This window comes from Aethalodelphis obliquidens, unplaced genomic scaffold (assembly GCF_003676395.1).
Source record: "Aethalodelphis obliquidens isolate GAN/ISIS:26980383/991018 unplaced genomic scaffold, ASM367639v1 scaffold8, whole genome shotgun sequence".
NCBI lineage: Eukaryota > Metazoa > Chordata > Mammalia > Artiodactyla > Delphinidae > Aethalodelphis > Aethalodelphis obliquidens.
The window spans coordinates 61450795-61471518 of record NW_020837952.1 but is presented as its reverse complement, the minus strand read 5'-3'; the positions used below and the strand labels follow the sequence as shown (position 1 = coordinate 61471518).

The following is a 20724-nucleotide window of genomic DNA, read 5'->3' as shown; positions in this document are numbered from 1 at the left end:
ATTCTCACAAAGCATGAGCGCCCACTGCTCCCCTGTGTGGCCCCAAGACGTTGGCCGGGGGGCTCCCGCTTTCCCAGAGGAGGGGCTCTTTGGCCCGGTGGGGGGTGGGAGGGGGTTGAGATGCAGAGGGAGAACATTCTGGGCATTCTGAGTGGCCTGGAGTGTCTGCTGGGAGCTCTGCAGAGGCAGGCAGACCCCTGCACCCACTTTGCCCTGCTTCAGCCCCTTGGTACATTCTTGGGCCCGGACATCTGTGTGGGGTGCAGATGGCGTCCTTTTGGAGGACGTCTGTGTCGGGAGACTGGTCCCTGCTGAGATACCCTCGGAGCTCGGCCCGACTCACCACAGACGTCAGCGTGGGTCGCTCAGCGGCCACGTTCGGGCTTCCTGCTGGCACTGCTCTCGCACCTCACCTGTCAGGCCCACTTCCTTCTCACGAGAACCCTGAGAGCTGGTATCACTGTTCTCCCCATCTCGCAGGTGAGGAAGCTGAGGCAGAAAGGTTGAAAAACTTGCCCAAGGTCATAGGCTGTCCGGTGGGACCGCCAGGCCCTGCCTGTACCTGTGCTCTTAACCTCCCTCCCTCTGGCCCCCGCCCCCGTAAAGGATCTGGGCCTAGGGCCTGCTTGTCCTGATTTGCAGGTGTTTCTCACGTTCTGCCCTCTTCCCGAATTCCCCTTGGAGACCAGCTTTAATAAAATAGCAAGAGCAGCTGTCATCCGTGGAGCCCGTGTGCACGCCAGGGCGCCCTGCTTGTGGCTCTGTTTCTGATCCTTAGAGCACCACCCCCTTTCCCGGGAGCTTGGAAGAGGGAGGGGTGGGAGATACAGCTCTGGTTGGCCCCCCGGGCCCGGCTGCAAGGCTGCAGTGCTGTTTGAGTCTAAGGGCAGTTTTAAGGTTTGGGCCGCTGTTTTAGGGCGACTGCCCACGTTTTGGTGCGCGGTGCAGGGCTCCACCCCGCCCTGGAGAGCGGCTACTGAGGCTCCCCCCCCAGGGCTGTTGTGAGGACTCACGTGAGTGGGCATTTGCTGTTGCCCTCCCGTTTCTCTAGCTGGGCCTCTGCGCCAGGCCCTGGTCCTGGCCCTGCCTGCTCGCAGCACCACGTCCCCGCCCTCTGCCCCTAAGCCCTGCGCTCAGGAGGCCACCACGTGGGCACAGCCTCCAAAAGGAGGGCCCCTCGTTGGGACGCCTGGCCACTCTGTGCCCCACGTGGCTGGATGCTGAGAACAGCAGGCTTCTGTGGGTGCCCGCCCCCCCACATCAGAGGTGCCCTGTGTCCTCCGGCAAACAGGCCGATGGCATGTGGTTTTGGTGTCTACGGGGCCATGGCCACCCACCACCTGGGCGTGGCCGGCAGCCCTCTGTCCTAGGCAGTGCAGCGAGTAAGCTGCAGGAGGCTGACCTGAAAGGTGACCAGGGTCCTGGGGGTGGGGCCCATGGACACAGCGGCCGGCGACGTGCTGGAAACCAACAAAGGAAGTCTGGCAGCATCGGACTCAGAGAAACTAAAGAACAGTCGTGTTTAATTAAGTGCCCACGTGATGTAGCGCGTGTCCCCTTGCTCGTCAAATCCAGTATTGTAGATGCTCACACGTGACAACAGTTATGGACGAGTTCTGACACCTGATGACGGCTGAAAGGGCGGGGCCGAGGCCAAAGCAGGGAGTTTAGCTTCGAAAGCAAAATCATAGAAAGCCCCCCTAGAACCTGGGCAGGGGAGCAGTTCCGCGTCGGGGCTGCGGTTGCTCTGGGCAGGGCTTGGAAGGAGTTGGGCCTCCTGCCTCCTGCCGGGCGTACTGTGAGAGAGGTGGGCTGGGGCACCGGCCCAGGGCTTTTTTTTTTTTTTTTTTGTGGTACGCGGGCCTCCCACCGCCGCGGCCCCTCCCACTGCGGAGCACAGGCTCCGGACGCGCAGGCGCAGCGGCCATGGCTCACGGGCCCAGCCGCTCCGCGGCACGTGGGATCTTCCCGGACCGGGGCCACGAACCTGCGCTCCCCGCATCGGCAGGCGGACTCCCAACCACTGCGCCACCAGGGAAGCCCATGGCCCAGGGCTTTTGTTTCAGGTGGTTTCTTTCTAAGCTGCTTTTCCTGTTTCTGGTTTCTGTTTGCCAAGGGCCTGGGCTCCCGGGGGCCTCAGCTCCCTGGTCCCAGCCTCCTTGTTGCCACCCTTTGTTCTCTCTCTTCCCCTGGCCCCTCACCAGGCCTCGGCTTCTGTTTCTGGCCTTTACCCTTTTTACTTGTGCTGTTGAGACCCTCCCTGTGGCCCTGGGTCCCATCGTTAGATTGTCCATTCCCAGCAGTGCGTGGTGCCTGCCCGGAGGACCGTTTCAGCACTGACCACCCCCCTCGGTCCAAAGAGAAACCCACAACAGTGAGACCCCCCCAAAGGGAAGCGAGCCTGGGATCGAGTGGATCCCAGTCTTAATTCAGCTCTTCTTCCACCTGCTCACTCCACACCCGGAGCCTCCACTCTGCTGTGCAGGTATTTTTTCTTTAGAGTTTGTCATCAGTGCTTGCTGACTTCTAAACTGAGGGGATGCAAGGTCTGGGCGGGAAATGTCAATTTTATGTGACTCAGGGAGAGGCTAGGGTCACATGCCTGAGGCTGGTTCTGACAGACTCCTGCCGCCTGAAAACGGATAAACCAAGCTGGAATCAAAGGAAAGAATTTCCCCCCACTGAATCTCCGATGAGAGAGACATCCAGCTAGCTCAGGAAACAGTCCTGAGTTCACTCCGGAGGTTTGTGGGTTCTCTGTAACCGGGGCGTTGAGGAAGCCTTGTGGTGACTTGGTGTGTCGGGGACCCTCGGGTCTGATGGAAGAGGCTTCCTCAGGGGGTGGGAGAAGGATTTCTGAGGCTGTTTGTCTCTTGTCAGAGTAAGTGGTTTTTTACTCCGAGTGCTTCAAGTCTCACACGTCTTGCGTTTCCACGCGTCTGTCGGTTCACGTGGGCCGCCATCCGTCCGTGGATTCAACACATCGGTACCAAGCGCTTTGTGGATCAAGTCCTGTTTTGGTGTCGGGGTTCAGCAGTGAACGGGAGTCATCATCTGTCCCTTTAAAGGATCACGTGTTCTCGTAAACAAACAATTAGGATAATTTCAGAAGTAAGATGAGTGGCGTGATAGCCTTTAGGGTGAGGGGCGCAACTTAGATAAAGTGAGTTGGGGAAAGCACAGTCGGAGTGACATCTGGGAGATCTGCAGAGCCAGGGAAGATCATTCCCCACACGGGGGAACAGCAGGTGCAAAGGCCCGGGGGCAGGGAAGAATGTAGGGTTTGGGAGCAAAAGGACGCAGTGTGGCTGGAGTGTGGTGGTGGAGACGAGGGGCATAGGCCCCGAGGTGGTGATTGACACCCACATCTCTGTGCCCTGGGGCGTGTAGCGGGATGTATGCACTGCATGTGTTTACTGTCCAGGTATTTCCAGTTGGTATACTGGCTGTGTCATCCTTCTAGAGCACTGTGCGAGTGGAATCTTTTCACCTGTACAGGTTGTGGTAACCAAAGTGCCCCCTGGAATCTGCTTTGCTCCTTCCAGAAGAGAACATTGCTAATCAGGTTTTATGGGCTGTCCACTCCTGCTGTGAAAAAAAGAGTACTGGGGACCAGAGTCTTTGCCAAGCGTACTCATCCTCTTGCCCACTCTGGCCAGGCTTGTTGCCCTGGGCAGCCTCTTGTTCCCCCACCTCCAGGCCACCTGCAGACCTTCCACCCCGGGCTCATTCATTGTGTGACGTGCTTCCCCTTGGCCCCCCAGGTTTGCCACCCAGGAGAGGAACGCCCTGCTGCTGTATAATGGCCGCTTCAACGAGAAGCACGACTTCATCGCCCTGGAGATCGTGGACGAGCAGGTGCAGCTCACCTTCTCGGCAGGTAAAGCCTTCTGCACAGGAGGGAGCCGCCCTCGGAGCACGTCCTGGGCACTTGGTTGTTTAAAACCACCCCATCGGGACTTCCCTGGTGGTCCAGTGGTTAGGACTCCACGCTTCCATTGCAGGGGGTGTGGGTTCGATCCGTGGTTGGGGGAACTAAGGTCACGCATGCCTCACGGCACGGTCAAAAAAGCAAAGAAACACCCCATCCTGTGCAGCGCCGTCAAGCATGCTGACCCACCGATTCCCTGGTTCTCCATCTGGGAATCCGTCCTGTGGGAGAAATCCAGAACGCACAAAGATGTTCATTGCAGCGTTGTTTATAAGACACAGCTCAAATTTCCACAAACTAGGGGATCCTTGAAGTGTGCTTCTGCCTCTGTAGGTTGAAAATATTGACAAAGCCGTTAAAAATGTTTTCCCGGTGGTTGGAAAGAACATTCGTCCAGACTGTTGGAAGGACTTTTAGCCTTAGTGGTCTGTTCACCTCTGTTCTCTCTGGACCTCCCCCCGCCCTGCAGGTGAGACCACGACGATGGTGGCGCCACAGGTTCCTGGGGGCGTGAGTGACGGCCGGTGGCACTCGGTGCAGGTGCAGTATTACAACAAGGTAGGACCGGCCCCACCCCACCCGACCCTCAGCCCGGGCGGCCGGTGGCGAGGGGGCGGGGGGGGGGGCCTGGCAGCTTTTTGGTCTTTAGACATTTATACTCCGAAATTTCAATAAATATGCTGGTTGAAAAAGTTACTTAGGAAATGAGCATTTGTTGAGGGTCTGTGTAAAGATACCCAAGCCCTGCGCTGGGGCGGATACTCCCCCAGGGAGCGCTGGGCAGGGAGACTCAGGGACCCCAGAGTCCTGCACGGGGGAAAGGACGCAGAAAGGGCTTATTCATTGCAGCTGCCTCAGCCGAGTCATTACTGGTGGCTAAAATTCCAGGCCATTCAAACACTGTTCCAAAGCCCAAGTAGTCCACTCTTACCTGGATGAAACCTGAGAGTCAGAAGGCTCCCCTAGGAAATGCTGTGAAGGTCTGCGCGTTTTGGGGGGGTTTCCTTTCATTTTGCTGTTTATTGGCTTGTGAGGAAACTCCTTGGCAGTTTTTGCATCAGAAAGCCCCGCTTTCCATCGCTGTGGTGCTTTCCGACGCTGTGGTTTTTGCAAATCGCTCTTCTTCCTGGGAAACTCCAGGGTCCCTCCTGCTCTGAGCCCCGACCCAGGCCTCCACGGGCTTGCGCCTGGGCTTGCCTGGCAGACAAGGGGTCCTCCCTCTGTAAGAGATACACCCATGGAGGAAGGGTGCTTTCTGTCTTTCATGTCTACTGCATTTCAGCTTTTGGACACAGTAGTGATGGGTGACCTCTCCCACCACTTGGGCCTGAGGTCTGTGTCATACAGACCCCTCCCTGTCGCTGTCCTTCCCCTAGTCTGTACTCGGCCATCGGAGCCCTCTGCCTCCTTTTTCCGTATGGCTCACCGAACACGTCTCATTTCTCCATCACCCGGAGTACTTAGGCCCCCAGCCGTGATCACCCGCACGGTGACCGTGGTTTTTGTCCCCGGTCTGTGGACGGAGATGCCCCTGTCGCCCAGCCCAGGACAGAGGCCGGGTAGCTTTTGACTTGGGTGTGGAGCTCTGCACGGTATTTGTGATGAGGGCAGGGAGAGGTTCTGGTGGGGTCAGGGTGCAGATCTGAAGCGACGTGGGGGCTGGTGCCGCTCTCAGGATTCTGAGGAGCAAGCAGAGAGCGTTCGCAGGTGCCTGGGACGGGGTCTGGGCTACCGCAGCCCCCAGGACAGCCTGCCGCCCTCATTCCTGTGAGCTCCCCGGGGCCGTGGTCTCAGCTCTGCCCGGGTTGCTTGATGCAGGGCCGCGTGAGCCAGTTAAGGAGGTGGGGTTGGGGGCGGGGGACGGACCAGAGGAAGACAACGTGCCTCCAAAGACACACTTGCCATTTCCTAGCTGCCCCGTCTCAAGCGCTGGAGTCTTCTGCTGCAGCTGTGCCCCTATGGCTGTCTGGGACAATTAAGGGCCAGTGTGAGGTGCACCCACCTGCTGCCCGCCTGGAGCAGCCTTGCGTGGCTGCTGTGCGAGACAGTGGGTTCTGTGGGACCCTCAGAGCCTCCCCTCCTGCTGACCTCCGGGGGGCTCGAGGATGGGATGGACGCACAGCTTGGGTTTTTCTTTCACGATGTCTTAACCCACACGACGTCCTTTCCCCAGTTGCTACCCGTGGGCCTCTCTCACCCGGGAGGACAGAGGGGCCCCCCGGACTCCCCCAAGTGAATTCTTCTGCCCCTACAACCTGCTCGAGGTCAGATGGTTTCGGCCCCTTCTCTCTGCCCTGGAGACCGTCTTCCCCACAGCCATTCTCTCACGATGAGGCAGCTCTCAACTGTGCAAAGGTACGAAGACTGTGCCCCGGCATCCTGGAGGGTCACGAGCCCCGAGGCCAGGACCACGCCCTGTGAGCCTCTGTGTCCCCATAGCACGGGGCACAGTCCCGCTGAGCGCAGGAACTGTTGTATCTGATGTCGGGGCCTGGATCTGCTCCAGCCAGCGGGACAGCGGTCGGACCCCCGATTCCTCTGTTCACATGGTCGGGATGGCTGTCCCGTGTCCGGGCAGGACCAACAAGCAGATGTGTTGGCAGCAGAGCTCCTGCGAGGCTGGCCCCTCCTGGGCTAAGGCTGGGGACGAGGGGTCAGTGGTTTTCTGGCTCACACACATTTGGGCTTTTGTCGGGACGTTGCTCACCCCCTCGAGTAGGAAGAAGGAAAAGTAAGAGTTGCAACGGATGCTCTGGCCTGCCCGCTGCTCCGGGGCAGGTGGCTGCCACGTGGCAAGGATGTCATGCCCCACAGTCTGGGCTTCGCACACGTCTGAGCTCTCAGCCTCTGGCCTCCTCCCCTTGCCAGCAGGGCCAGGACATCAGGGATGGGCAGTTGGCCGTGCACTCGGCAGGGTGCAGGCCAGTCGGGATGGGCCGAGGGGACCCTCTGGGGCCCATGCTCCATGTCAGGGAAGCAAAGGACACACTCATGGTGCATTTTCCTTTCTGCTTCTATGGGAAACGCATCTCCCAGGGCCGGCTGAAGACTTTGGGCTTCGGGGCTGTGTCAGCCTCGGTTGCCCACCAGAGCACCTGCACGTGGCGTGTTCCAGAGTCACCTGCCGATGGCTGAAGCAGCAGCCTGTCACAGCTGAGCAGAGACGGAAGCTCTGGCTCGGCCAGCCCTGCGCAGGTCCGGAGGCATCCGTCATTCTTTACCATCGTCAGGCGCGCAGGAAGCATCGTGAGGGTCTGCTTGCAGAGACCCTCCAGGGAGCACCGAGGAGGGCTCTCACTCCTAAAGGGCCCCCGGGATGCCCCGGGAGAAGGAAGGAGGAGCACACGTGAGAGAACACGCCCTGGCGGTGGATCACTGCCACCCGCCGCTTCCGTTCCCAGGGCCAGCCTTTCAGCAGCACCTGAAGCAGACCCTCAGCACGGGATTAGGCCTTTCCCCTGCTGCCAGCTCAGCTATTTCCTCTCCTGCCCGAGGCTGTTTGATGGAGGAAAGTGAGCAGTTTGCAGGTAGACCTTGAGGCCCCCCTGCTGTGGTTTCCGTCATCACACAACGGGAAGTGCTCAAAGTGCTCTGCATCAGGGACATCTGTCTCCTGGGAGCTTTGTGTCTCAGGGCCTGAGGCACTCCCGTGTCCAGGGGCCCGGGCGGGCCTCGGCAGGGAGTGAGCAGGTTTGGAGGGGGGCGTGGGGGCAGTGCGAAGGGCCCACGTCAGGCGGGGGCGTGGCCAGACGGATGGCAAGGAGGGCAGCAGTGGAAGTGGTCTGGGAGGGGTGAGTCGCTCTGCTCTGCGGGCATCTGTTGTGTCATCCACGTCGTGTCTGGTCCTTAGAGTGGGTCCTGTGTGGGAAGCCTCTGGGGCCCCTTGCACCCTCCCCAAGTCTGCTGGGGCCCAGGAGCCTGTCTGGGCTATTTTACCAGTCGCCCCCAACACACACCCAGGAAATAGGTGGAAACCTCACCAGGATGGTCCCAGGAGGGCATATCACCAAAGGGCTGCAGGGTGTGGGGCACCCACGTTGGGCAGTGCAGGACCCGGGGCTGTGACAGCCCTGAGGCCAAGAGGAACCAGGGGAGAGGGCAGAATGGAACCCAGCTAGGAGGGGTCATGGAGAGAAGCGACCTCCTGACGGCGCTCCCTCCCATTTCCTTAGGCTCCCCGTGGGCCAAGGCAGCCAGAAATCAGAGAACAGGGCCGCTTGACGTGGTTCCTATGCGTTGGTGCCCCCAGGCAGGGAGCCAGGCAGAGCCAGTTTACGTTTTTTTCCCTGCTTGGTGGCATTTGAAGCGGGAAGGTCTGGTGGCATAATTCACCTTCGGTGGAGCCTGGGTGCCCGCTGGGGCTGGGCGTTTTCCTGGGAAGGTATTTTAAAGGCGGACAACGCTTTGCAGAAACATGTCGAACTCCGTCAAGCGCAGATGGGACCCAGAGCCCCGCCGCCCACACCCGCCCCTGGAGGTTTGGGGAGGATTTGTAGTCATCACTTCGTCGCAGATGTGCTTTTTTACCCGAGACTATTGTGCACGATAGGTAAACACTTCCCCTGCCAACTCGCAGAAGAGTGAATGCGCCCGATGGAAGAGTTTGTGCAGGTTGTTCTGAGACGATAGTTTTGTGTAGATAGTTCTAAAATGATTTCTTTGCAATTGGAACTCGGGTTTGGTGGTAGTCAGGGCTCTTCGGGGTGTCTGCCCTTTCCCCTTGCCCTTCGGTGTCAAAATGTTTGTGTAGAGACCCTGGGGGCCGTGGGGAGGGGGAAGCACCCTTCTGTGGAAGCATCTGTAATGTGGCATCTCCGCTCTTCCTGGGGAGGACACCTGAGAGGACAGTCACTCACTCACTGAGTGCCTATTGTGTGCCCGGCGAGGCCCTTGCACTGGGCGTCTGGAGGGATTACCTGGAGGCCCTCACCTTGTCTGGCAGCCCAGCTGGGCCTCGGGGATGTTGACACATCATCCAGGAGGAGTTTGATAGGATCCTGGGCGGGGCCTCGGCAGTCGGCCCGTTCTGGTTCGAGTGATTCTGAGATGACAAGGGTTGTCTTTGGTCCAGCGCTGAAAGCATTTTCGTGAAGTGAGAGCCCCAGCTGAGCTGCTTCTCTCAAGTGTCAGCATCCTCTGAGATCACTGAGAAGAGCATCCTAGTGCTTGAGATTCCCATGACCTCGGGGAAGGGGCCATTGGTACAGGGTTCATTAGGGACTGCTCTGCCCCGGCTGCACTTCAGACCTGGCTTGTTCAAGTCATTCATTCTTGGGTCTGTGTCACCCACTATATTCCAGGGGTTCCAGGGGAGTGGGCTATGCATGGGGTGGTGCAGAGGGGTGTGATCCACCACACCCTGGGGTCAGGGGCGTCTCCCTCTGCTTCCACAAATGTTCCAGAAAACTCAAGGGCTTCCCCTCAGAATCTTGTTTCAGGCTGGTCTTGATGAAAGTTCTCCTGGGGTCCTGCAGAACTGCTGTGGTTTATGTGGTCCTCTGGGTGTGGCTGCCTGGCCTCCCTCGTCACTCCCTGCAGCCCGTCCTTCATGCCTTTGTTCATTCATTAATACATGGAGCAGTTATTGACTGCCTACCGTGTGCCAGGAACTGTTTAGGGTACGGGGATATACAGAAGACAAAAGAGATAAAACTCAATTGCTGTCCAGGAACTGATGCTCCAGAGGATATGGAAGGGGTGGCGTAGGGAAGAGGAGAAGGGGAGAGGGAGAGAGAGAGTGAGAAGGAGAGGGAGATAAAGAGAGGGAGGGAGAGGGAGAGAGAGGGATGGAGGGAGAAGGGTCATTTTACCCACAGAACTCTGAATTCTTTTAATAAAGAAAGGTATTTAGTTGCACAATTTGTATGGAAACACAAAATACCCCGAATAGCCAAAGCAATCTTGAGAAAGAAAAACGGAGCTGGAGGAATCAGGCTCCCAGACTTCAGACTATACTACAAAGCTACAGTAATCAAGACAGTATGGTACTGGCACAAAAACAGAAATATAGATCAATGGAACAGGATAGAAAGCCCAGAGATAAACCCACGCACCTATGGTCACCTTATCTTTGATAAAGGAGGCAAGAGTATACAATGGAGAAAAGACAGCCTCTTCAATAAGTGGTGCTGGGAAAACTAGACAGCTACATGTAAAAGAGTGAAATTAGAACACTTCCTAACACCATACACAAAAATAAACTCAACATGGCTTAAAGACCTCAATGTAAGGCCAGACACTATAAAAGTCTTAGAGGAAAACATAGGCAGAATGCTCTATGATGTAAATCACAGCAAGATCCTTTTTGACCCACCTCCTAGAGAAATGGAAATAAAAATAAGCAAATGGGACCTAATGAAACTTAAAAGCTTTTGCACAGCAAAGGAAACCATAAAAAAGATGAAAAGACAGCCCTCAGAATGAGAGAAAATATTTGCAAACAAAGCAACTGACAGAGGATTCATCTCCAAAATATACAAGCAGCTCATGCAGCTCAATATCAAAAAAACAAACAACCCAATCCAAAAATGGGCAGAAGACCTAAATAGACATTTCTCCAAAGAAGATATACAGATTGCCAACAAACACATGAAAAGATGCTCAACATCACTAATCATTAGAGAAAAGCAAATCAAAACTACAATGAAGTATCACCTCACACCGGTCAGAATGGCCATCATCAGAAAATCTACAAGTAACAAATGCTGGAGAGGGTGTGGAGAAAAGGAAACCCTCTTGCACTGTTGGTGGGAATGTAAATTGATACAGCCACTATGGAGAACAGTATGGAGATTCCTTAAAAAACTAAAAATAGAACTACCACATGACCCAGCAATCCCACTACTGGGCATATACCCTGAGAAAACCATAATTCAAAAAGAGTCATGTACCACAATGTTCATTGCAGCACTATTTACAGTAGCCAGGACATGGAAGCAACCTAAGTGTCCATCGACAGATGAATGGATAAAGAAGATGTAGCACATATGTACAATGGAATATTACTCAGCCATAAAAAGAAACGAAACTGAGTTATTTGTAGTGAGGTGGATGGACCTAGAGTCTGTCATACAGAGTGAAGTAAGTCAGAAAGAGGAAAACAAATACCGTATGCTAACACATATATATGGAATCTAAGAAAAAAAGAAAATGGTTCTGATGAACCTAGGGGCAGGACAGGAATAAAGACACAGACGTAGAGAATGCACCTGGGGACATGGGGAGGGGGAAGGGTAAGCTGGGACAAAGTGAGAGAGTAGCATTGACATATATACACTACCAAAGGTAAAATAGGTAGCTAGTGGGAAGCAGCTGCGTCGCACAGGGAGATCAGCTCAGTGCTTTGCGACCACCTAGCGGGGTGGGATAGGGAGGGTGGGAGGGAGGGAGACACAAGAGGGAAGAGATATGGGAACATATGTATATGTATAACTGATTCACTTTGTTATAAAGCAGAAACTAACACAACATTGTAAAGCAATTATACTCCAATAAAGATGTTAAAAAGAAAAAAAGAAAGGTATTTAGAAACCAAGATTCAGGTGCTAGATATGCTCATTGCTCCTAGGGTGTCTCACTCCCAATCTCTCTCACTGGGCAGAGCTAGGACATGGATGTGTGTATATATGTATGTATAGGTACGTGTGCATGCTCATATATACACATACTGAACTTCATATTTATTTCTGTCTCTACTTATTGAAAACCTTGAATTCCATTCCAGCACTACAGAGTCATTCTAGTTTTCTCCCTTTCCGTGTTTGTAAATCTTTTCTTGCTCAGTGAGAAACCTTGTTCCCATTATCCTCAATATAGTTATTTATTATCTCAGTCCACCATTATTTAAACAGTCTGCCAACCCCACCATTCCACCACCTCACTTAGCTGCTATCCTCAATCACCCTCAGCCCTCACCAGGCTGCCTCCCTGCTGCCCTTCTCATTCAGCCTCAGCCTTGTGAGCTGCTACCTCTCTCAGCCCTGAATCTATTGACTGACTCCAGCAGGTGCTGGGAACAAGGGGCCTTCGTAGAGACTTGACTGAAGTATTCAATTATTCAGAAAAGGGAGGAAGGAAGTTTGTTTAAAATTTTTTTAATTTAAAAGGAATGAAATACAAAATACCAAAATATGTGGGATGAAGGTAGAGCAGTGCTGAGAGGGAAATTCATAGCATTACATACTTATATTAGAAAAGAGAATAAGTCTCAAGTCAATAATATGAGTTCCCACCTCAAGAACCTCCAAAAATAAGAACAAAATAAACCCAAAGCAAGTAGATGGAAAGAAAGAATAAGGATAAGAGCAGAAACCAGTGGTTTTTAAAACAGGAAAAAAACAGAAAGGATCAATGAAACAGAGCTTTGGGAAAATTAATAATGTCAAACTTCTAGCAAGACTGACTCCCCCCCCCCAAAAAAAAAAAAAAAAAAGAGAGAAGACAGATGACTAGTATCAGGAATAAGTTCTCAGTTCCTCAAAAAACACAAGCTACCACAACTCAACCCATGTGAAATAAATAATTCAAATAACTACATTACTATTAAGGAAATTGGATTTGTATATTTTAAAAACTCCCCCAAATGAAATCTCCAGGCTCAGGTGGTTTCACTGGAGAACGCTACCAAATGTTTAAAGAATTACACCAATTCTGTAAAGTCTCTTTAAGAAAATAGAAGAGGAGGGAACACTTCCCAGTTCATTTTGTGAAGTTAGTATTACCCTAATACCAAAATGAGATGAAGACAGTACCAAAGAAACTACAGGCCAATATCCCTCATGACTATAGATACAACTCATGTATACAAATGTTCACAACAGCTCTTTCCCTAAACTGGGAAACCTCCCAGAAGGCCCCTGTGGGTGAATGGCTAAGCAGACTGTGTACATCCACACCATGGAACTCGGAATACTGTTCAGTAATAAGAAGGAACGAGCTACGGATACACGTAAGAGAAAAATATGGAGAGCAGGAAAAGCCAGTCTCACGAGCTTGTGTACTGTTTGATTCCATCTGTATAACATTCTTTTTTTTCCTAATAAATTTTATTTATTTATTTATTTATTTATGGCTGCATTGAGTCTTCATTGCTGCGCACGGGCTTTCTCTAGTTTGTGGCGAGCGGGGGCTACTCTTTGTTGCGGTGCGCTGGCTTCTCATTGCAGTGGCTTCTGTTGCTGCAGAGCACGGGCTCTAGGCGCACGGGCTTCAGTAGTTGTGGCACACAGGCTCAGTAGTTGTGGACCGCGGGCTCTAGAGCACAGGTTCAGTAGTTGTGGTGCATGGGCTTCGCTGCTCTGCGGCATGTGGGATCTTCCCGGCCCAAGGCTCGAACCCATGTCCCCTACGTTGGCAGGCGGATTCTTAACCATTGTGCCACCAGGGAAGTCCCTGTATAACATTCTTGAATGACAGAATGATAGAATTGGAGAACAGATGAGTGGTTGCCTGGGGTGGGGGTGGGAGGGAAGTGGGTGTGGCTGTGAAAGGGCAACAGGTGGGGTCCTGTTGGTGATGGAATGTTCTGCTTCCTGACGGTATCAGCGTCCACATCTGGGCTGTGATGTTATAGTCTCAGTTGCAGGATGTTTACCATTGGTGGAAACTGGGTAAAGGGCACATCGGATCTCTGTTATTTTTTAGAATTGCATGTGCATCTAAAATTAACTCAAGAACTTAATTAAAAGAACTTTGAAAGATACACAGATGTGTGCTGCCATATGCACATTTTTTTCTGACGGGTATCGTCCTACCCGCAAAACAAATCCATCGACAGCACGTATCAGATAGCTGTGCTGGGTCATAAACCATCGCAAGCGTGGTATCTTAAAACATCAGATATTTGTTATTCCTGTGACTTGGTGCCAGGAGGCATTGTTGCAGCTCTTTTTGCAAACAGTCTGCTGCACGTGGATACCTTTGGGATTAAGGTTGATGAGAAAGGAGGCGGCTTTCGTGTTCATTTTGTACCTTTCTGCGACACTTTACGTGTTTCATGTTTTCTTTTATTAAAGAATACAGCAAGAGTCATCTGGGTGATGGGGTCATGAACAATTTTTGTTTTCTTCATTTAAATTCTTTGCTTAGAAAATCATTTGATTTAAAGAATGTAGGGCGGTACACCTGTCAAACGGTAATGCAGGTGTCCTGAGGCGAGCTCAGGGAGGACAGAAACCTCCCGTGGAGCAGAAGGGCAAAAGCTCGCTTGATCTTGATTTTCAGTGTGAATACAGACCGTGAAAGCGGGGCCTCACGATCATTTTAAGCAGAAGGTGTCAGAAAAGTTACCACGGGGATAACTGGCTTGTGGCGGCCGAGCGTCCATAGCGACGTCGCTTTTTGATCCTTCGACGTCGTCTCTTCCTATCATTGTGAAGCAGAATTCACCAAGCGTTGGATAACTAAATAAATAAAAATAAAGAATGTACAAGATAAGGAGGCTAAACTGTTTTAAAGCGTAGGTGAGCGTTTGCCAAGTCCGTCAAGCCTTTGTGATGGAGGAGGTACCCAGGCAGGCTGATTACCGTCCCCGCGTCTGCAGCAGGGTCTGCTTAGCCTTGCTCCTCCGCCGACGGGGGTGCCAGCATGGACGTGTTGCAGATGAGTCTGTGGGATGCCCCACACGTGCTCATTTCCTACTGGGCAGGTTCACCCATTCAAGTTCAAGTCCCCAGTCTGGGGTGTGAATCGTTTTGTTTCTCCCTGGCTGCGTTTCCTGCTTCCTTGGCCAGTTTCTCGGGATGGGAAATGGCTTCTGTTGTGTCTGGGCCCATGGGTCGTCCAACATCAATGCTCCCATAACCGTAGTGGGAGCCCAGCCCATGGTCCCCAAGGGGATGGGGTGCCCGCCTACTGGCGGCCCAGGGAGCTGGGACGGTCGCCTGCTTCCTTTCCAAACACGGCCCCGTCAGATGGCAGAGTCACCTGCTATGGAAACAGAATTACTCCCCGGGACGCACACAGCCCCACCCTGGGCCCCTGCTCCACGCCTGTTACGGAAAGTCTCCTGCAGCCTGGGGCACCACCGACTTCACGGCGGCTCCCTGTCTGGTGGCCATGCTCCCCCACCTGCCATCCGTGTCACACCCAGGGTGCCCAGCTCACCCCCTCTCACTGGCCTCCAACACTCTGCCATGAGGTGCTGCCCCCCGCGCCTACCGCCTTCCCCGGGACCAGCACGTTACCGCGAGGTCCTCACGTCCGCCCTGGGAGGAGGACACGGAGGGACAGGGCCAGGGCTGGATGGAGCTGTGGGCGGGCAGCTGTCCCCCGCTGGTGCCCTCCTGCTGTGACCGTCCCTCTCCCCTACCTTCCCAGCCTTTCCAGCCTCGTCCGTGCTTCCTCCCCACCAACTCGGCAAACCCCCTCCACTTCCACCTTCATCACAGATGGATTCTCAGCGGGGCAGCCTCGAGGCCTGCAGACGGGGCTGGGGCTGGGGAGGCTGGTCAGAAAGGGGATGGAGGCGAGTGGGAGGTCCTGCGGGTCTGTAGGGAGAAGCTGAGGGTCTGGGGGTCTTTGCCGCTGTCCAGAGTCTGGGGACAGAGAGGAGCCTCTTAGGGGCCCAGCAGGAGCAGGCGGGGTGTGCACGCACACAAAGGAGTGAGTACTGGTGAGTGTGCACGTTTCTTTTTTCTTCTTCTTTTTTTATATTTATTTATTTATTTGGTTGTGCCGGGTCTTAGTTGTGGCAGGTGGGCTCCTTAGTTGTGGCACACTGGCTCCTTAGTTGCGGCACATGGGTTCCTTAGTTGTGGCATGTGAACTCTTAGTTGTGACACATGGGCTCCTTAGTTGTGGCATGTGAACTCTTAGTTGCCACATACGTATGGGATCTAGTTCCCTGCCTGGGGCTCGAACCCGGGCCCCCTGCATTGAGAGTGTGGAGTCTTAACCACTTCACCACCAGGGAAGTCCCTGTGCACGTTTCTTGAAAGCCTTTCTCCCTTTGTCCGAGGAGGTTTTCTGAAAAGATGGCCTGTGACCCGTGAACCCTCGTAGCCCAGAGTGACTTTGTCATTGCTGAAGTCCCTGTCCTTCCTCTCCCAGGACTGTGTGGGCTGAGCCCAGAGGGTCCAGCTCTGCGACCCCAGGAGCCATTTGCAGGCGCCAGTCCCCGAGGCAAGCGGAGTACCCCAGGGGCAGCTGCTCGGGTGCCCCTCCCCCATCTCGGGTCCAGCTGGGAGTAGCCGATGGTCAGATTCATAGGCCCTACGAGTGCAGGGACGTGAGCTTCTCACGGGCTGCCTAAGGGTCTCCCACTTTGTGCCAAGGAGCTTCTTGTCCACAGAGCCCCCCAAAGAAGGCATGTGTTACCCCAGCTTTCCAAGAAGGTGCTGTTAAAACTGAAAGAACCCCATCTTGAGCCCTTCATCTGGCATTGGAGAAGACTCCCTCCACGCAAATCTGCATAAACTCCTGGGTTCCAGAAAACCTGGGGAGCCTGCCTGGCCAGGTGGCCAGAGACAGGGGACCTGACACCGACGGCCAGCCCAGCAGGGGCAGCAGCTGAGGGGCTCCTGGCTCCCTTTCACCGACTCCAGAGCTTTGTCTGGTGAGGGGCTGGGCCCAGTGAGGGGCTTGCACCTTGCCTCATGGGTCTTTTCCAGAGCAAAAGTGATCCCCCCAGAGATCACTGGGGCCGTTAGGAGATGCTTATTTATACACTGTGCGGAGCACAGTGGATCTCCGCCTCCCAGCCCTCAGTTCCTCCATGTCTGAGCCTGTCATGCGACCATCAGAAAAGCACCTCCTTTGACCTGTGGCCACAGTTGTCAGGACTTGGGTAACCTCCCTGCCTGAGGACCAGCAGGCTCTGCTGTGATCTGTTTTAAAGTGACCAGTTGGTTCTGACCCTTGTTAAAACTATTTTCTTCTTAACGCTCCCCAAATAAAAAGAGTCCGTCCCCACAGGCCAGTATTTTCTTGGATAACTGAACACATGGAGGACTCAGAGCTGCGGGTGGCTCTGTGTTTGAGCCCTGGAGAAGGAGCTGAGGCTGCCACGAAGAGGCAGTGACGCGCTGGCTGCTAATTGCTCCTTTGTTCTTTACAGATGTAAAAGAAACTGTATATTTTTAATGTAGGAAAATAGGACAGCAAAAATACAGGGAGAATAGCCATTTGCGTGTATTTTGGCTTTCTTCCTGTCTTTCTTAGCAGCAACACAGCAGCAGCAAACTTCATGGAATGTTCCCCTCACACACGTCTGTATGCATTTAACCCCACAAGGGAGGTGCCGTTTTTACTCCACATTACAGCTGAATCTGGCGCGGAGGGGCGGGGGGGAGTCGTGTGACTTTCCTAAGTGGGGTCGGGATGTGACCTTTTGGCCTTTGGGAGGTGATTCTCCTTGGAGGCTGTGGACACTGCTGTCCCCCGTCCCCTGCCAGCCTTAGGCCCTCACCCGCATTGGTGTGACAGCCAGCCCAGCAGCAGGGACTCTGCAAAGGGGCTCAGGTCCACTCTTCCAGATGACCCTGGAGGTGGGAGCTGTGAACTGAGCCGCTGTCTAGGAGAGGCTGCCCGGCTCAGCAGTGCGTCCCCTGCCCCAGGGCACCGGCAGGGGGGGAGTGAGGAGCACCTGCCTCCTCAGCCAGGAATGTCTGCCCTCCCCGGGGGCCCGTAAGTGGCCCACCTGGTGGCCCGGTCAGGCTTGCATGCAGCAGTTTGCTGCGCACACCCTAAGGGGTTGCTGTGTCCCTCCTAGGATGTAGGTGTCCCATGTCTTAAAGGAAAAAGGTCAAGAAGGCCTGGGCTGAAGTCTTAATGTTAAACTCAAGAAATAAATCTGTTTACAGCTTAATCTGGGGGAACTCTGGGTTTCTCCTGTCAGTTTCATTGACTGAACATGGTGGAATGACTTCTTTTTTAAAAGACTTTATTGAAGTATAGTTGATTTACAATGTTGTGTTTAATTTCTGCCATACAGCAAAGTGATTCAGTTATACACATATATTCTTTTTCATATTTTTTCCGTTATGGTTTATCCCAGGACATTGAATATCATTTTCCCTGTGCTAAACAGGAGGCCCTTGTTGTCCATCCGTTCTATATATAATAGTTTGCACCTGCTAACCCCAAACTCCCAGTGCATCCCTCCCCCAACCCCCTCCCCCTTGGCAACCACAAGTCTATTCTTATGTCTGTGAGTCTGTTTCTGTTTCACAGATAGGTTCATTTGTGTCATATTTTAGATTCCACATATAAGTGATATCATATGGTGTTTGTTTTTGCCTGACTCACTTCTCTTAGTATGGTAATCTCTAGGTCCATCCATGTTGCTGCAAATGGCATTATTTCATTCTTTTTCATGACTGAGTAGTATTCCATTGCATGTACGTATCACATCTTCTTTATCCATTTTTCTGTTGATGGACATTTAGGTTGTTTCCATGTCTTGGCTATTGTGAATAGTGCTGCTATGAACATAGGGGCACATGTATCTTTTTGAATTATAGTTTTGTCCGGATATATGCCCAGGAGTGGGATTGCTGGGATCATATGGTAATTCTATTTTTAGTTTTCTGAGGACCCTCCATACTTTTCTCCATAGTGGCTGCACCAACTTACATTCCCACCAACAGTGTAGGAGGGTTCCCTTTTCTCTACACCCTCTCTAGCATTTGCTATTTGTAGACTCTTTAATGATGGCCATTCTGACCAGTGTGAGGTGGTACCTCACTGTAGTTTTGATTTGCATTTCTCTAATGATCAGTGATGTTGAGCATCTTTTCATGTGCCTCTTGGCCATCTGTATGTCTTCTTTGGAGAAATGTCTGTTTAGGTCTTCTGCCCATTTTCCGATTGGGTTGCTTATTTTTTGCTATTGAGTTGTATGAGCTGTCTGTATATTTTGGAAATTAAGCTCTTGTCAGTCTCATCGTTTGCAAGTATTTTTTCCCGTGGAATGACTTTTTTTTCCCCATTTATTTTATTTATTTATTTATTTTTGGCTGTGTTGGGTCTTCGTTGCTGTGTGTGGGCTTTCTCTAGTTGTGGCGAGCAGGGGCTACTCTTTGTTGCGGTGTGCGGGCTTCTCACTGCAGTGCCTTCTCTTGCTGCAGAGCACGGGCTCTGGGCGCGTGGGCTTCAATAGTTGTGGCACGCGGGCTCAGTAGTTGTGGCTCACGGGCTCTAGAGCGCAGGCTCAGTAGTTGTGGCGCACGGGCTTCGTTGCTCCGCAGCGTGTGGGATCTTCCTGGACCAGGGCTCGAACCCATGTCCCCTGCATTGGCAGGCGGCTTCTTAACCACTGCGCCACCAGGGAAGCCGTGGAATGACTTCTTGATGCTGCTGAAGAGGCCCCAACCCCCCATGGAAATTGCAGGCAAGGGGATGAACCACTTCCCGGCCCTGGGCGGCTTGCCGCAGCTCCACACCGAGGGGCAGTCCGGTTCCCGTTGGACAAGCCATTTTGTCCATATGGAGACTTCAAGTCCTGTGCCGACTGCCAAAGCTGTCTGGCAGTTCCACTGCCCTGGAGGAGCCGGACTGGTCAGTGTAGCCTTTGCAGCGTGGCAGATCGGGGTACAGGTAAACCCGACGTGGGTGGGCGGCGCCCATTCCTCGTGCCGTGCCGTGCTGTCCCGGGGCCTGGGATTCCGCGTGAGTGGGATCCTCGCTGCAGACGCTTCATTCGGGGGGAGCGGGGCAAGTTGAGACGTAGGTGCCCCCGGAACAGTCAGAAGGGGCGAGGAGTTGGCAGTTGGTTGGAGTGTCAGGAAAAATCTGCCACGTCCCTTAATCTGTCTTTCCTACATTCCTTCTCTGCTCCTTGCCTGGGTGGCATTGGGGGTGAATCCCTTCCCATAAGAGATGTGGACTTGGGCTTCCCTGGTGGCGCAGTGGTTGAGAGTCCGCCTGCCGATGCAGGGGACACGGGTTCGTGCCCCGGTCCGGGAAGATCCCACATGCCGCGGAGCGGCTGGGCCCGTGAGCCATGGCCGCTAAGCCTGCGCGTCCGGAGCCTGTGCTCCGCAACGGGAGAGGCCACGACAGTGAGAGGCTCGCGTACCGCCAAAAAAAAAAGAAAAAAGAAAAAATAGAGATGTGGACTTAAATCTGTTGCCTCGAGGCGTCCGAAGCACCTGGCGGAGGCTGGTCAGCGGCGGGGGTTCTGGAAGCCGGGGTCTGAGAGAGGCCGCAACCTGCCTGGGGAGCCGGAGGGGATTCACCCCTGAATGTTACAGGCGGGGAAGCTGAGGGTCAGAGTGTCCACTAGACCATCCTGTGACCTGCCCACAAGTGGGAGCGCCATGGGCCCCCGGGGACGCAGTACCTTAATCTGCTGTTTGAGTTCCAGCAAAGTCCTTGTGGGAGGCTCCTTGGGAATTTGGTTTGGACCCTGGAAGCCTGTGTGTCTGGATGTCTTTTCCTCTTATCTCTTAGCTTCAGAGAGACACCACGCCTGCTTCGGAGGAGGGTCTCATCACCTCTGTGCCAGGACCAGTGGGGTGTCTCACCCGCATTTCTTGGTGCGGCTGCCGGCCCGTGGGCTGCCTTCAGCTAGCCCACCTGGCGGGTCCGAACCTCACGGTACGCGTTCAGGGCTGCCTTTGGACTCTGTGACATTCCTCAAGCCCAGCCATCTGTGAATTCTTTGATACGAATGTTGGTTAATCATTTCTGACACAGAGTGTGAATCCGTTTTGTTCCCAAGACTTGCCCCTCCTGGTGTCTGGTTTCGAGGCCCCCCTACGCCTCCTTCCCCTGCATCCAGCATTTGAAACTGAACCCCCATCCGCCTCCCCCATGAGGAATTGTCTGCAGCAGGTTAAAAGCTGTAGAAATGT

General features: G+C 53.7%; 1 protein-coding gene across 3 annotated transcripts in view; it reads left to right on the top strand.

Moving 5' to 3' along the window:
- CELSR1 (cadherin EGF LAG seven-pass G-type receptor 1) overlaps positions 1 to 20724 on the top strand; it is a 147620-nt gene that overhangs the window by 76564 nt on the left and 50332 nt on the right. For all 3 annotated transcript variants that reach the window (XM_027108004.1, XM_027108003.1, XM_027108006.1), the window contains exons 4-5: positions 3765 to 3880; positions 4401 to 4489. In XM_027108004.1, coding sequence (XP_026963805.1) covers positions 3765 to 3880; positions 4401 to 4489 — 205 coding nt within the window. The remainder of the gene's footprint in view (positions 1 to 3764; positions 3881 to 4400; positions 4490 to 20724) is intronic.